General features: G+C 38.2%; 1 protein-coding gene across 16 annotated transcripts in view; it reads right to left on the bottom strand.

Annotated features, from left to right (window-relative positions):
* The window catches only part of LOC126830900 (C2 domain-containing protein 2), a 376,226-nt gene that overhangs the window by 80,580 nt on the left and 281,516 nt on the right, over positions 1-14,130 (bottom strand). For 15 of the 16 annotated variants that reach the window (XM_050561390.2, XM_050561393.2, XM_056103054.1 and 12 more), the window contains exon 1: positions 4,723-5,250. The exons of the other annotated variant lie outside the window; for it this stretch is intronic. In XM_050561390.2, the coding sequence (XP_050417347.1) occupies positions 4,723-5,094 (372 nt within the window). In that variant the 5' untranslated portion in view covers positions 5,095-5,250. Of the gene's footprint in view, positions 1-4,722; positions 5,251-14,130 lie in introns of those variants that run through there. 16 annotated transcript variants of the gene reach the window in all.

The following is a 14,130-nucleotide window of genomic DNA, read 5'->3' as shown; positions in this document are numbered from 1 at the left end:
ACAGGAGAGATTTAGCCCAGGCAGCAGCAGAAGAAGATGTCACTTCTGTTACCCTTCCCTAATGCCACTGTGGCCATTTGATAACAACACTAACCTACACAATGAATATTATGACAGAATCTGTGATATTAGATTAACTTCCATCGGTATTAATCAATCTGTGGTCTAAACACCACTAAATACTACTCAGGGGCGGATCCAGGAATTTTTGCAGGAGGGGGTTTGCCAGGTTCCTGAGACAATGTATCCCCCCCCCCCCACACACACGCATTGCCTCTATCGTCATTATGGCGTATATACACACACATTGAGCTTTTTAAACAGAGAAATTCAACATCTCGTTTGACGTCAATTTTTATTATGAATTAATACAATGACATTGTGATTCAATTTCATGGATGCAAAGCATCAATTGTGATATCACATAATGTCTATATCATTATCTCGCGCTTTGAGTGCCCATCCTGTCCCACATCTGACGATAAAGGATAAATCACACGGTAGAGAAACATTTCTCATAAAAAGTTTTGATTTACAAAAATTTTTTATGTAGCTGAGCAGGGGGTTTTCGACCCCCCAAACCCCGCCTCAGGATCCGGCCCTGCTACTGTATATTATTAATGAATTGAAAGGGTAGATTTCCATAAATCAAATCTACCACCAGCTGTCTGTGACTGTTGTTTGGGTTGATTTACAATCAATATTATATCTTTAGAAATTATATAAAACCTACTACCTACATATATATATATTTATACAATGACATTATTTATGAATAGTCCCAAGTAGGAAGAAAAGTACTTTAAAATTTTAAAATGTTATTAAACCAGTGTTGAAATCAGTTTTTGTCGACATACCTTTTATCTTTTCATCGTTTATCGTGAAACAAAGTAGTGAAACAAAGTAGTGCAGCTTTACGGTTATGCTAATATTTCTGGATATATATATATTTATATATATAGGCTATATAGTTTATCACATATACCACATCATTTATACTGTTAATTACCAATTACACATTATTATCATATAAATGTTGTTGATTTAAAAAATAAACTCATTGAAAATGATAGCATGAGAGAGAAAGTATCAACAAATTAACACTACTGCCTTCAGCTATGGTACAACTTTTCTACACCAACTGGTTTAAAGATAGGGAGATTAGATAAGGAACTGGCAGTTCTCACTAGAATAGTTAAAAGCTAGATGATGTAAAGGGAATTTGCAGAAAATTTCAATCAAATTGATCCACTCTGAACTGAGATTTTAGCGATTGAATTTTCGGCCTACCCTCTCTCATCATTACTAATGTCAGTACGATAAAAAAACATAGTCTCAATTATCCATTTCATGATTACATTATGAATGGAAGTCGAACAGGAAATCGGAACCTAATCCAATAAAACATTGCAGGCTAGCAATGACATCGAGAGATGATTATGGTCTGGATAAGTTAACTAATGTCTAATTAATAATTTGGATAACATTTCAGACCTAAAGAAAGACCTGCAATAGACAGATTTAGCTCTTGTATAATGTATGTTTAATGAGGACGGGCATACTCCATACAGTGTACACAGGACCTCAGTTTTTCGTCCTATTTAAATGACCAGACACTACCCTTGGCTGCCCATCTGACCTGCACCCACTGCTAAGAGGCCACAGGGGGGTTGGATGGACGAATGGTTAGCATGTACGCGGTGTATCATAAGGTCTGACTGTCATTGAGTCAGCTGGCGTGGTTTCGATTCCCCGGTTGTACATGACAAGGAGTAGGGTCGCCTGTCCAACCTCGTGGTTTTCTGTGGGTCCTCTGATTTCCTCCCACTGCTAAACACCCCTACACGCGACAAATTGTTGAAATAAAATTGAACCATGTGTTAGTCAAGAAATGACCTAGTTTGTGTCGAGTAGATGTTAAAACCCATTTCTCTCGCTCCCTCTAAGAGGACACCAAGATGGATATATTTTGTCTATTTTATAGATTTCTTTCAACTGAAATTTTTTGTAGAAAAATCCAAATTTTAATTCCATTTTCATGTTTTCTAATTTTAAATTGTTTTTCGTTGACTTTGACTAAAAGAAAAAATATCAAATAAAACCCAACCCAAATAAAAGAGCCACATACACTCACACCAGGAATCGTAACCACAGCCGCGAGCCAGAGGTGACCGGGCAGCTAAAGGTCAAAGCGCGGCACTCTAGAACCCCTAGGCCATTCCAACCCCCACCCTTCAAAAACAATTATTATCTATTTATATGAATTTTGCCACATGACTCTATAACTGGTGTATATCAAACCATGATATATCAGATATACATTAATTTACTGGTGTATATTTGATGTGAGATATCCCCTAACTGGTGTTTATCACCCAATAATACATTCTACAGTAGATATCGCTTGTGTGATATATTTCATAATCTCCTGCAATATCTTCTAAGGAGATATCGCTTTACATGAATTTGATTGGTCAGTTGAAAAGGAACTACTTTTTTTTAATTTCAAAGAACACTTCATTTCTTATTAAAAATAACTTTTTCTTTTATTAAAAATGAACTATTGTTATTCAATTGACCTTGATGGAAACACTGGGTCAATATAAAGGACTTTGCAATGATTGAATTGCTGTCAAAAAATGATGTACCACTACACCGTATTGTTCAGTAAAAGTGAAATCTACAGCAAAGAATTATATTATCTATTTGTGCATGTAAGAAGGGATTGGGTGATATTTTGTTGATATTTTTTGATATCAAAAAAGACTGGTAGGAGATTCTCTATATATCAAACCATGTATATCAATTATAAATCAATTTATTTGTGTATATTAGATGTGAAAAACATTATAACTAGTGTATATTAAACCATGATATATCAATTATATTCATTTACTGGTGTATATTTGATGTGAGATATCCCCAAACTGGTGTATATCAAACCACGTATATCAATAATAAATTAATTTACTTGTTTATATTAGATGTGAGAAGCACTCTAACTAGTGTATATCAAGCCATGATATACCAATTATATTAATTTACTGGTGTATATTTGGAATGAATTATAATAGAATTTGTATGATCACAAAAAGTCCCATATTACAATAGTGTTGAATTATTATAAATTTTAGTCATTTTGGGAAGAGCAGTATTTTTATTTTACAGCTATATACATGTAGGGATGGATAGGAATGGTCAGCAGACATTGTCTGATCAGAGATCTTCCTTTAGGATGATGTATGTATATCCCACCCTACTACATTTATTTACTGGTGTATATTAGATATAGGTTATACTCATACTGGTGTATATTAGACTAGGTTATACTATAATACTAGACCTGGTGTATACTATAATATATCCCATATGCATAATAGAACTGGTGTATATTAGACATAAGCGTGATATATTATCTGGTGGTTATTAAAATGTGAATTACACACAATAGCAAGCAGTTATTTCCTCCTGTAAATATTACATATCTCCCACGGCATTACATATTCACCATGGTATATCAACTATTATTAACTGGTATTACATATTTACTATGGTATATTAACTATTATTAACTGGTATTCCATATTTACTATGGTATATTAACTATTATTATTAACTGGTATTCCATATTTACTATGGTATATTAACTATTATTAACTGGTATTCCATATTTACTATGGTATATTAACTGGTATTACATATTCACTATGGTATATTAACTATTCCATATTTACTATGGTATATTAACTGGTATTACATATTTACTATGGTATATTAACTATTATTGACTGGTATTACATATTTACTATGGTATATTAACTGGTATTACATATTTACTATGGTATATTAACTATTATTAACTGGTATTTCATATTTACTATGGTATATTAACTGCTATTACATATTTACTATGGTATATTAACTATTATTAACTGGTATTCCATATTTACTATGGTATATTAACTGGTATTACATATTTACTATGGTATATTAACTGCTATTACATATTTACTATGGTATATTAACTATTATTAACTGGTATTCCATATTCACCATGGTATATCAACTATTATTAACAGGTATTACATATTTACGATGGTATACATGTATATTAACAATTATAAAGTGTTAATGGTATATGTCTATGTGTGTCCATATTAATATGCCAGGATTATCTCTTTTCACTTATTGCCCATGTATTAATATTACTGGGTCTAAATTAAACGGCTTTAGCAGCTATAATCAGTATAATCTTTAAATCCTAAATCATTTAATTCTTTGAATTCTGTTAGTTTTAATCTACTTATCCTCCATTGAGATTAACGGTGAATAAGTCGAGAGCAAAATGGTTGTAGATAAACAAAAGTCGGGGAATTAACAAGATTAACCACAGTTCGATTTACACTGACTCCCAACAGAAACAATTCCATATTGGGCCAACTAAAACCCGGCTAAACTATTGTAACAAAACCGAGGAATCTATTTTAAGCACGCGTGAAAACATAAAATACTCCGTCGAAATGTTTGATCTGTACATCTACTACACACCGACCGGTTGGCAGCCAGCTAAACGTCACTTTATCCATTATGCACGTGGTAAGCGCGAGGAGAGAATATCGTCTGCTAGACTTTTGACAGCACTTGCATGTCAGAGGTCAGAGAGACACGATAGGGGTTAGTAAACGAATGGGGACTTTTAACACTAAATAAATTAAAACTTACCCCTAATTTCTTTACCTCTACGTTGAGTGTTTTGATCCATGCATCGATAAACTCGGCTTGTCTATAATAGTTGAGAAAAAACCAACTGATTCCGTGGTTTAGCCACTGACAACTCTCCGTATTACTAATAACTCGAGCATTACTGCCCCCTAAAGTCTCCCTCTTCTGCTGAGAGACCCGCAATCTAAGGGGTCCGATAATTTTAGACAAGCCATTTGCGATGATCACAAGAAAAACGGACCAAGCAATCCATCCGAAGAGTAAAATATCCAAAACGTGGTCCTCCCAATTCAAGTTATCGTACCAATCCGCCATTTTGCCTCCGCTCTCACCTAACTTGTACCACATCAGTTTGAGGGTTATATCTGCCATAATTTAGCCAATCGGGACCCTCTGTTCGAAACCCGATACGTTCACATATGGTGCTCACTGCCATAAACTGATACTGCTATTTTGGTCCATAGCAGCCATTAGAATCGGCACCATCAACTCGCGTGGAATGTAAACTTAGCTTCAAGATAGAGATTCCCTCACATATAATGACGTCTTTATTGAGGGGCGTGGTCATTATAGCCATTTCGAGGCGAGGATTTCCCTGGGGAAGCCCCACTAACAACAAAACTAAGAAACACCTGAACAGCGCGAATAAAAACCTATTTATCTCCCTTCATTCTCTAGATTTAAAGAAGATTTAGAAAAAAATTTAATAATTATTTTTCACGAATAACAATATTTCTCGCAGATGCCGGGAATAAAATTAATAAAACTGATCACTGCGCATTGGGCAATCCCGTATTCGGGTGGCTGACTTCAACGATTATTATAACCCAACCATGCATGCCGTCGTTGTTGTTTGTTATAAATTTAACGCCCAATACATAAGGCATGATATTATGGACGGGTTGATTTAATTCAGTTATTTACATATGAATGAGTAGTATATAGAAGATAGGTAAAAACACCCAAAAAATAAAAAGTTCTTGTATATCTAAAAGTCACTATAAAACACAGTTTTAAAATCGTTGTCTTGAGAAGAGGTGGCGGGCCATCTTCTTCCCCCCCCCCCCCCCCGCGTGAGACTGATTAAAACTATATTACGAGGAAGATACCCTGCAAAAGACATTGCATCTTTTACCAAATGAAATAGAATCGAATAGAACTACTAATCGATCTCGCGTCCCCTACCTATGCAAAACTAGGCTATAGAGCCTATTATTTGACTCCCCTGGAAAATTTCTCAGCCCTAACAACGAACGAACAAAAGTAGGACGTTAAACTTTATATTCTTCATTCATTTATTACTGATAGAAAGTATAATATTATCATTACCACCACAACAGGGGGGGGGGGGGGGGGCGGGAGGTGCAGGGGGTGCAACACACACTGCTTTATAGCTACTCAAATGTTGGTGGTTTTTTTTTGTAAAACAACACTTTCTATGAAAAAAGTATAACGGTTGCGAGGTTTATTCTTTATCATTATATGCTGCGATAGGATGGGCATTCAAAGCGCGATATAATGCGCTTTGCATTAATGAAACTGTATCACATTGTAATCCTATTAATTCATTATAAAAACTGACGTCAAACGGGGGGTGTTGGATTTCTCCCTTTAAATAGCTCAGTGTGTATGTATGCCTACGTAATTTGGAGACGATGATGGCATCATACATTGTCAACTGCAGTTAAATAAATTTCCTTAACAGGAACCTGGCAAACCCCCTCCTGCAAAAATTCCAAGCCCCCCCCCCCCCCACAGAAACACCGCTTAAAACAAGCCTGCTTCAATACTGTCATTAAGATATTCATATGACGACAGAAGTTGATTTTGGTCGGCTTCAAAGAATTCAACATACATTATGCAAGAGCAAAATCTGCCTATTGCAGGTCTTTCTTTAAGATTGAAGTGTTATCTTAATTATTAATTAGACATTAATTAACTTATCCATTTTACATTATCTATTTTCGAACTATTATAGCAAGAATGGCTAGCTCTTTATCTAAATCTTACATAATGTATCTTTAAATATTAAAATTCAATGTACATGTATGACGAAGACAGTTTTACACAACCGGGCATTTTTTGTCCAGGAACTGATGCGCTAACCTCAACCTGTTGTTGCAACTTCTCGGAGTGACGCTCTTCGAAAAAAGCCAAAATATCCCTGAATTCAAGTCCGATCGACATGAAAATTGACATGATTCTTCTTTGAACAATTTTGCATCGATTTGGTGAATTAGATTTTTAAATTTCATCTAACAACATGGCCAGTTCGACCCAGTCTGATTAAAATACAGATCTATATTTCGTTTCGTTTTTTTATATTTTCGATGGCCTACTCTACATGATGATCTGACCAGTTGTACTGGGAAGTCGCGTCAGGGGTCATACGAGCGGCTTTTGAGCCTATAACGTCAGACATTGATTAATCAATCAGCGTTGACGGTTTCTAGGGGTTTACCCACAGTTCCGTGCAGAGCACGCCAAGAATTCACCGTTATAACAGACCGTTTCATTGGCTAATTCCGCACATCAACTAGAACGCCTGTTATATAACAACTGGTTCAAACTGGTGTATCAACAGGGTATAGGGACCCAGTTCCTAAACTATAGAAAACTCCTTTATTCCACCACACAAGGGCTGGCTGAAAGGTTGTCAACCTTTGCCACCAACAAGTACAATTACTGAATGATCCATAGCCATAAGAACTGCTTACTGTTGAGTTAATATTGTCTTCGTACCAAAATATTAATGAAATCACCAGAGACGAATAAAACTGGCTATATAATAGGGCAACTGAAACTATATGTGCTGATATGATCTTCACTTTAGGGGATGATGCCCCTGCCCGGTAAAGATGTTATTCTTAGTGTTTAACGTCCGCTTCACCGAAGGTGATATCGCAGACATGTCTTTTTTTTTCTATTATCTTAGCGCACGTGCAGGGGTTTTTCTTGTGGGAGTAAACCCACCAGGTTGAGAAGGCGCCCCTATCTCCAAGCCACATACGCTCACACCAGGGATCGAAACCACAGCCGCAAGCCAGAGGTGACCGGCCAGCTAGAGGTCTAAGCGCGACACTCTAGGCCATCCCAACACCTCGGTAAAGAAGTGGGCAGAGAGCCTTGACGATGACCTGCGTTCTGGAAGGAAACCAACAGCAAATGTTCAAGAAAACATTACTAACAAATAAAATTAACACTTTTCAATCAGTCTGAGTTTTATTCGTGATTCTTGAAGAACGTCTGATATTCGACTCTACAGAACTGCTATTCGTCTTAGAATTCTCGTTTATCTGGTTCTTTAGATTTGGGTTTAGATGTTCTTAGACGGTCGCTTATGTTTAAATCTGTTGTACTTGAGGTATCAAAGAGGGGGAGAGAGAGAGAGAGATGAAATAATGTGATCTCTTCGTCTAACTGCTGTTGAATATTGCCACTAGGTTGAGCTGGTATAGAATTATTATCCCCTTCCTCATTATTTTCAACAATAACATTGTCCTGAAGACTATTATCACCTTTCCAGATTTGATCAACGTGTCTTTTCCAGGCACGCCCATCACGTGAAATTAATAGATATGATTTTGAAGCAGTTCGTTCAGCTATTGTTCCAGGCCACAGGGTACCTTTATGTCTGAAGTCTATGATCTAAACTGAGTCACCTCGGAAAAATTTCACTTAGGGCACTTTAGATTTTTATGATTAGTCTTTTGACAACTTTGATTATTGACCTCCGGGTGTAAGCGAGAGGGTCAATCGGGTTCTGACCCCCGGGTGTAAGCGAGAGGGTCAATCGGGTTCTGACCCCCGGGTGTAAGCGAGAGGGTCAATCGGGTTCTGACCTCCGGGTGTAAGCGAGAGAGAGAGTCAATCGAGTTCTGACATCCGGGTATAAGAGAGGGGGTCAATCGGGTTTTGACCTCCTGGTGTAAGAGGGGGTCAATCGGGTTCTGACCTCCTGGTTCAGAGAGAGTGAGTCAGTCGGATTCTGACCTCTCGTCCAAGAAATAATTTAGCCGGAGTACATCCGGTTGTTAGATGTTTCGTAGATCTATAAGCAAGAAAATGAAATGGGGTTTAACGTCCTACTGTTCTGCTCCGACGGGGCTAATGAAGACGGGCATACGCCATACAGTGTGCTATGAGGGAAATTCCGCGCGGGTAGTGGCACTATGGCCTACTCTTATATCGAATTCCAACTGTCAAGGGATCTTTTACGTGCACACCAATGTATAAACGGGACTTCAGTTTTTTGTTTCATCCGAAAGACTAGGCAGCTGTCCTTGTTAGCCGCCCCCCCCCCCCTTAACCACTGATAAGGGGAAACCCTGTTGGAAAATCCCGATGAACTTTCTAGGCCAATGCAGGAATCGTACACGCGACCTCCAGTAGGTAAGTAGGAGAAAAGAGTCCATACGTTGTTGTAAATATAAGTCCAGATTACAACTAATATTTGTAACATGGATGGGAAATCTTCTTTTGTAGCAGATTGTTTTCCCTCTGGTAGACTGGGTGGAGCTTAACCGTGCAATAACTAGACATGTTCAATGTTATTACACACTTTTGCTGGTTTACACTAGTTTTAGTAGAAATCATATAGAGAAATGGGTATGTTTTCTGTGCAATAGCAACGAGCACGTTGAGCAGGTTATAAATATAACTTAAACATACATTATGCAAGAGCTAAATCTGATTATTGCAAGTCTTTATTTAGGATTCAGATGTCATAGAAATTATAAATTAGATCTTTATTTAAACAACAAGACCAAAATCAACTCTGTAGACCTACGGATGGTTTGGATTCAGCTTGGATTTAAACGGGATTTCGTTGACTGATTTAATTTTAAATGGCGTCGTGAGCGGAGATTAACCGTTACGTTGACGTCATACACCCGGGTCGAGGCTAAATGATAGAGTGTACGAAGCGAGGCCGCTGTTGAGCGATGCCTTAACAAATGGCATCTAAACTATTTAAAGTGCAATAAACTAAACACAGATAATGACAAATTATACAATTCCTGGAGACCGTGTGATGACTAATACAGACGGACAGGTCTTCTGTTTTAATAATATCAATAAAAATATTTTTATTTCCCCAATAGGCACGACGCCACTGGTGTATACCTATAGATTTATCATAATTGTATTAATGGGGGGTTGGATGGCTGAATGGTTAGCGTGCGCGCGCTGTATCATAAAGTCTGTCATTGAGTCGACTGGCGTGGTTTCGAATCCCCGGTTGTACGTGACAAGGAGTAGGGTCGCCTGTCCAACCTCGTGGGTTTTCTCCGGGTCCTCCGGTTTCCTCCCACTGCTAAAGACCCCTACGCGCAAGCGAATAGTTGAAATAAAGTTAAACCATATGTTAGTCCCGAAATGACCTAGTTTGTGTCGAGTGGACGTTAAACCCCATTTCTCTCTCTCTCTCTCTCTCATAATTGTATTATACTATTATGTCCTATATTCAATTGATTTAATGCATGTCCAAAATACAAGTAAGAATGAAAATTTACCCTCTCACTCATTTTGTCCAATTGTTATAAAAATCCAAAAAGGTAAAACACAAATTCGGATATGATGACAGCAGAGATTATTATGTAGGTGGAGTTAACGCCTGTCAATCAAACGATCGGCCATACTAAGAATCGGTGAAGATGGAATTCAATCCCATTTCTAGTCAAAAATTACACTGGTGATAACTATGTTCAGAATAAAGTAATTTGACTGAAATTTTCAATATATTCGTCTTTCATCATCTATTTTTGAACTGTTATAGCAATAATGGCTAACTCCTTATAAAAATCTCCCATAATGTATCTTTAATGTCCCCTTAAATGACTAGGAATACCGTATTTACTAAACATGTCTCCCAACATAGTGATTGTTGCTTGAGATGTACTTCTCATCAACTGCGTTCCGGTCATTTCGAGTAACTAATCACAATGATCAAATAGATTTTACCCTGTTTTTCAGCATGGGGATCACAGTGGCTAAGTGGGTAATGCCCCCGTCAGACCGGGCTGGCGTCCTTACTGCGCTGCTGCGACCGTAGGCCTACAGCGACCAGAAAATACACACGGTCGTCGACAAACGTGAACACAAATGTCCCAAAAAATTACAAACTTGAAAAAAGTCGCGTTCTTACAGCTTTCCAGGTCAGATCGAAGAACCTTGGCGTTTGTTTTGAACATGCTCAAAACAAACGCCGTGACTCGGCGATCATTGGCGACCATGGTTATGGCAATCTTGACGGGTTCTGCGACCATTTTCCGTCGCCGTAGCGTAGCAGTAAGGACACCACCCCGGTCTGACGAGGGTATAAGACGCTGGCTCGCTAGCCTGGAGGTCGGGTGTTCGATCCTTGCATTGGCCGAGAAAGTTCATCCAGATAATCCGGCGTGGTTCCCCTGGTCAGTGATGCAGGACGGAGGGCCCGACAAGGACAGTTGTCTAGTCGTTCGGATGGGACGAAAAACTGAGGCACCGTGTACACATTGGCGTGCACGTAAAAGGTCCCTTGACAGTTGGAATTCAATATAAGAGTAGGCCGTAATGCCGCTGTCCGGGTAAAATTTCCCTCATAGCACACTGTATGGCGTATGCCCGTCTTCATTAGCCCAGTATAGGAGCGGAACAGTAGGACGTTAAAACCCATTTCATTTCATTTCTTTTTCAGCATAATCATTTGATTAACCAATTAGCGTTGACGTTGATGTTTCTAGTGGAATGCCCACTGTTACGTGCATCGCAGGCAAGAGCTCGCTGGAAATATTTGAAATCAATCCGAGTTGAGGTCTGTGGTGTAAGTGTTGTGTTAAACATGGATATATTTACACAACATGAACACCAGTGTCGTATCTGTGTTACCCAAACACTAACTTATACCTGAGCCCCTCAGTTTGTTTATATTTTCAATATCAGTTTCCCGATTTAAGAAACAAATTTACATGAAAAAAAATATAAAGACAAGGAGCTTTGTGCAATATTATTTCCAATTACATAAAAAAAAATGTTAAATAAGAATAACTTGATAAAAGTTACTATCTTGTTAAAAATAACTCTAACACTAACCCCTCGGGGTTATTACAACACTGGTGTGATTCAACAGACTGCAAGAAGGGAATTTCTTTTAAGACTTTTAGATTTAGTTTTAAGGTTTAAAATGATTTTTTTACCCATATATAGCCAAAACGTAAGTCAAAGAAATGTTGATCGCAAGCCTGCTGATTTACGAGAAATTTCAGATAGGAAATTTCGACTGAATAATGATCAAATGAGACTACAAAAATTCAACATAGATCCTGGTTACTTGACTTCGTAGAAATGAAATGAAATGAAATGAAATGGGGTTTAACGTCCTACTGTTCTGCTCCTAACCTGGGCTAATGAAGACGGGCATACGCCATACAGTGTGCTATGAGGGAAATTTTGCCCGGGCAGCGACACTACGGCCTACTCTTATATCGAATTCCAACTGCCAAGGGATCTTTTACGTGCACGCCAATGTGTACACGGGACCTCGGTTTTTCGTCCCATTAATTTCGTAGAAGCGGTTAGCTTTCCTCAATTGCCTTTCTTTTGCTGTTTTTTTATAATCACACATTTTCATGTGGATGTATTATGCCATCGCCCCTGGACGTCCGTCCGTCCACAATTTGTTTGTGGAAACTCAACAGGACACAATTTTTATCCGATTTTGACGAAACTTGGGATATAGGTATATCTCCCCAAGGTCTCGGTTCCTTTCGATATTGGCATATATCGGACCATAACTTCCCGGATTATGGCTCCTGATTGTACGCAAAATCACGTTTTTAGCTTGTGGACTCTCTAGAGGTCACAATTTTTATCCAATTTTTAAAAAAAAAAAACGTATACCTTGATCACCGTTACACCCCTATGACTGTTGAGTTCCAATTTCGTGAAAATCGGATCAAAACTGCCTGACAAAATGGCCGCTCTTTATATGCTAATTGTGTAAAAGTATGTAATACGAAGGTTGTGGACACTCTAGAGGTCACAATTTTTATCCGATTTTGATGAAACTTAACAAATATGTTTGTTCTAAGTCCCTGTCGATATTTGCGCATTTCAGACCATAACTGTCTGGATTATGACCCATGACTGAACGAAATGTGATTTTTGTTTTTAGCTTGTTCTCATCCATCTCGTGCAAAAGGTGGGCGGGCGTATCTTGCCTAGCAACCGCTGTATTTTTGTTTTTTTTGGTTGGCCAGCTCATGCAAATACCAGAAGGCAAAATCACAGTGCAACATTTAAAAATAACACTAGTTTTATAGGTGTTGTTTTCTTTCCACCAGTGTTAACACTGGTATTAAACTTGTTTAGACACTGGTGCTAAATCGAGGGGCTCAGGTTAAGGCACTAAAAAGAACAGCAGTTATACGCGACAGCAACACAAGTGTAACCAGGGACTTGAATTGACTAATAATACCACACATCAACCACAGAATAACACTGTTATGTCGAATCTACCTTGGAAACATGTTCGTCTACTTTGTCTGGCCATCCAGTTTTCGTAAACTGAACTACCCGTGATAGAACTGGATCTACTCGTGTGGCTCTTTCCATCCGTTTACTCATAATAGGAAAACTGTCCAATATTTTGTCTTGGATATTATAAAGTTCATCATATCCTTACACGGGAAGGGTAAACGTGATAAAGCATCAGCGAAAGGTTCTCTTTTGAACATATGTACTTCAATGCTTCTCTCGCCCGTCCCTGAAGCCGTTGCGCTGCTAGTGCTGCCGTTTTAGGGCCTAAAAGTCGTTCCAGTGGTTTATGATCATTTAGAATCACAAAATGTCGCCACTAACACAATTGAAAAGCTTTTTTTTTTATCAAGCTGTGAATAATTACGCCAACGTTTATGCAATGTTCTTGATGCGTAAGCAATAAGTCCTGGTACTCAAATGATTGAATTAAAATTGCTGCAGCCACGCCATCAGTTGAGGCGTCTGTGGCGAGGCTTACTATGGTGCTGTAATGCACTAATAACTGATCTGAACTATTGAATCTTTTCCCTAATAACTGATCAGAACTAATGAATCTTTTAAAGGACAATGTTAGTGTTAGCCAATGGGTGATAGATCTGGTTAAACACTGAAAAGTTGTTATCTGTTTGAAATGCAAAAGAAGTCACTATATAAGAGATCACCAGAAAAATAAATGTCGGTGTATTCCCTTGTTTTATTTGAATTCCCTATTTATACATTTTAAATGCAGCCCCATCTACTTTCAGTCCTTACAGGTAGAGTTACATATCCTGACTGGCACCTGGTAAATATTCCATGGATGCTACAGAAAATCTACCAACCTACCCTCTACTGAGAAGTCTGCGCCATGCTGGGGGGGGGGGGGAAATGGCCAAATGGTTTGCGCGTGCG

This window comes from Patella vulgata, chromosome 8, assembly GCF_932274485.2.
Source record: "Patella vulgata chromosome 8, xgPatVulg1.2, whole genome shotgun sequence".
In the NCBI taxonomy this organism is placed as follows: Eukaryota; Metazoa; Mollusca; class Gastropoda; family Patellidae; genus Patella; species Patella vulgata.
This window is presented reverse-complemented; position numbering and strand designations above follow the sequence as displayed.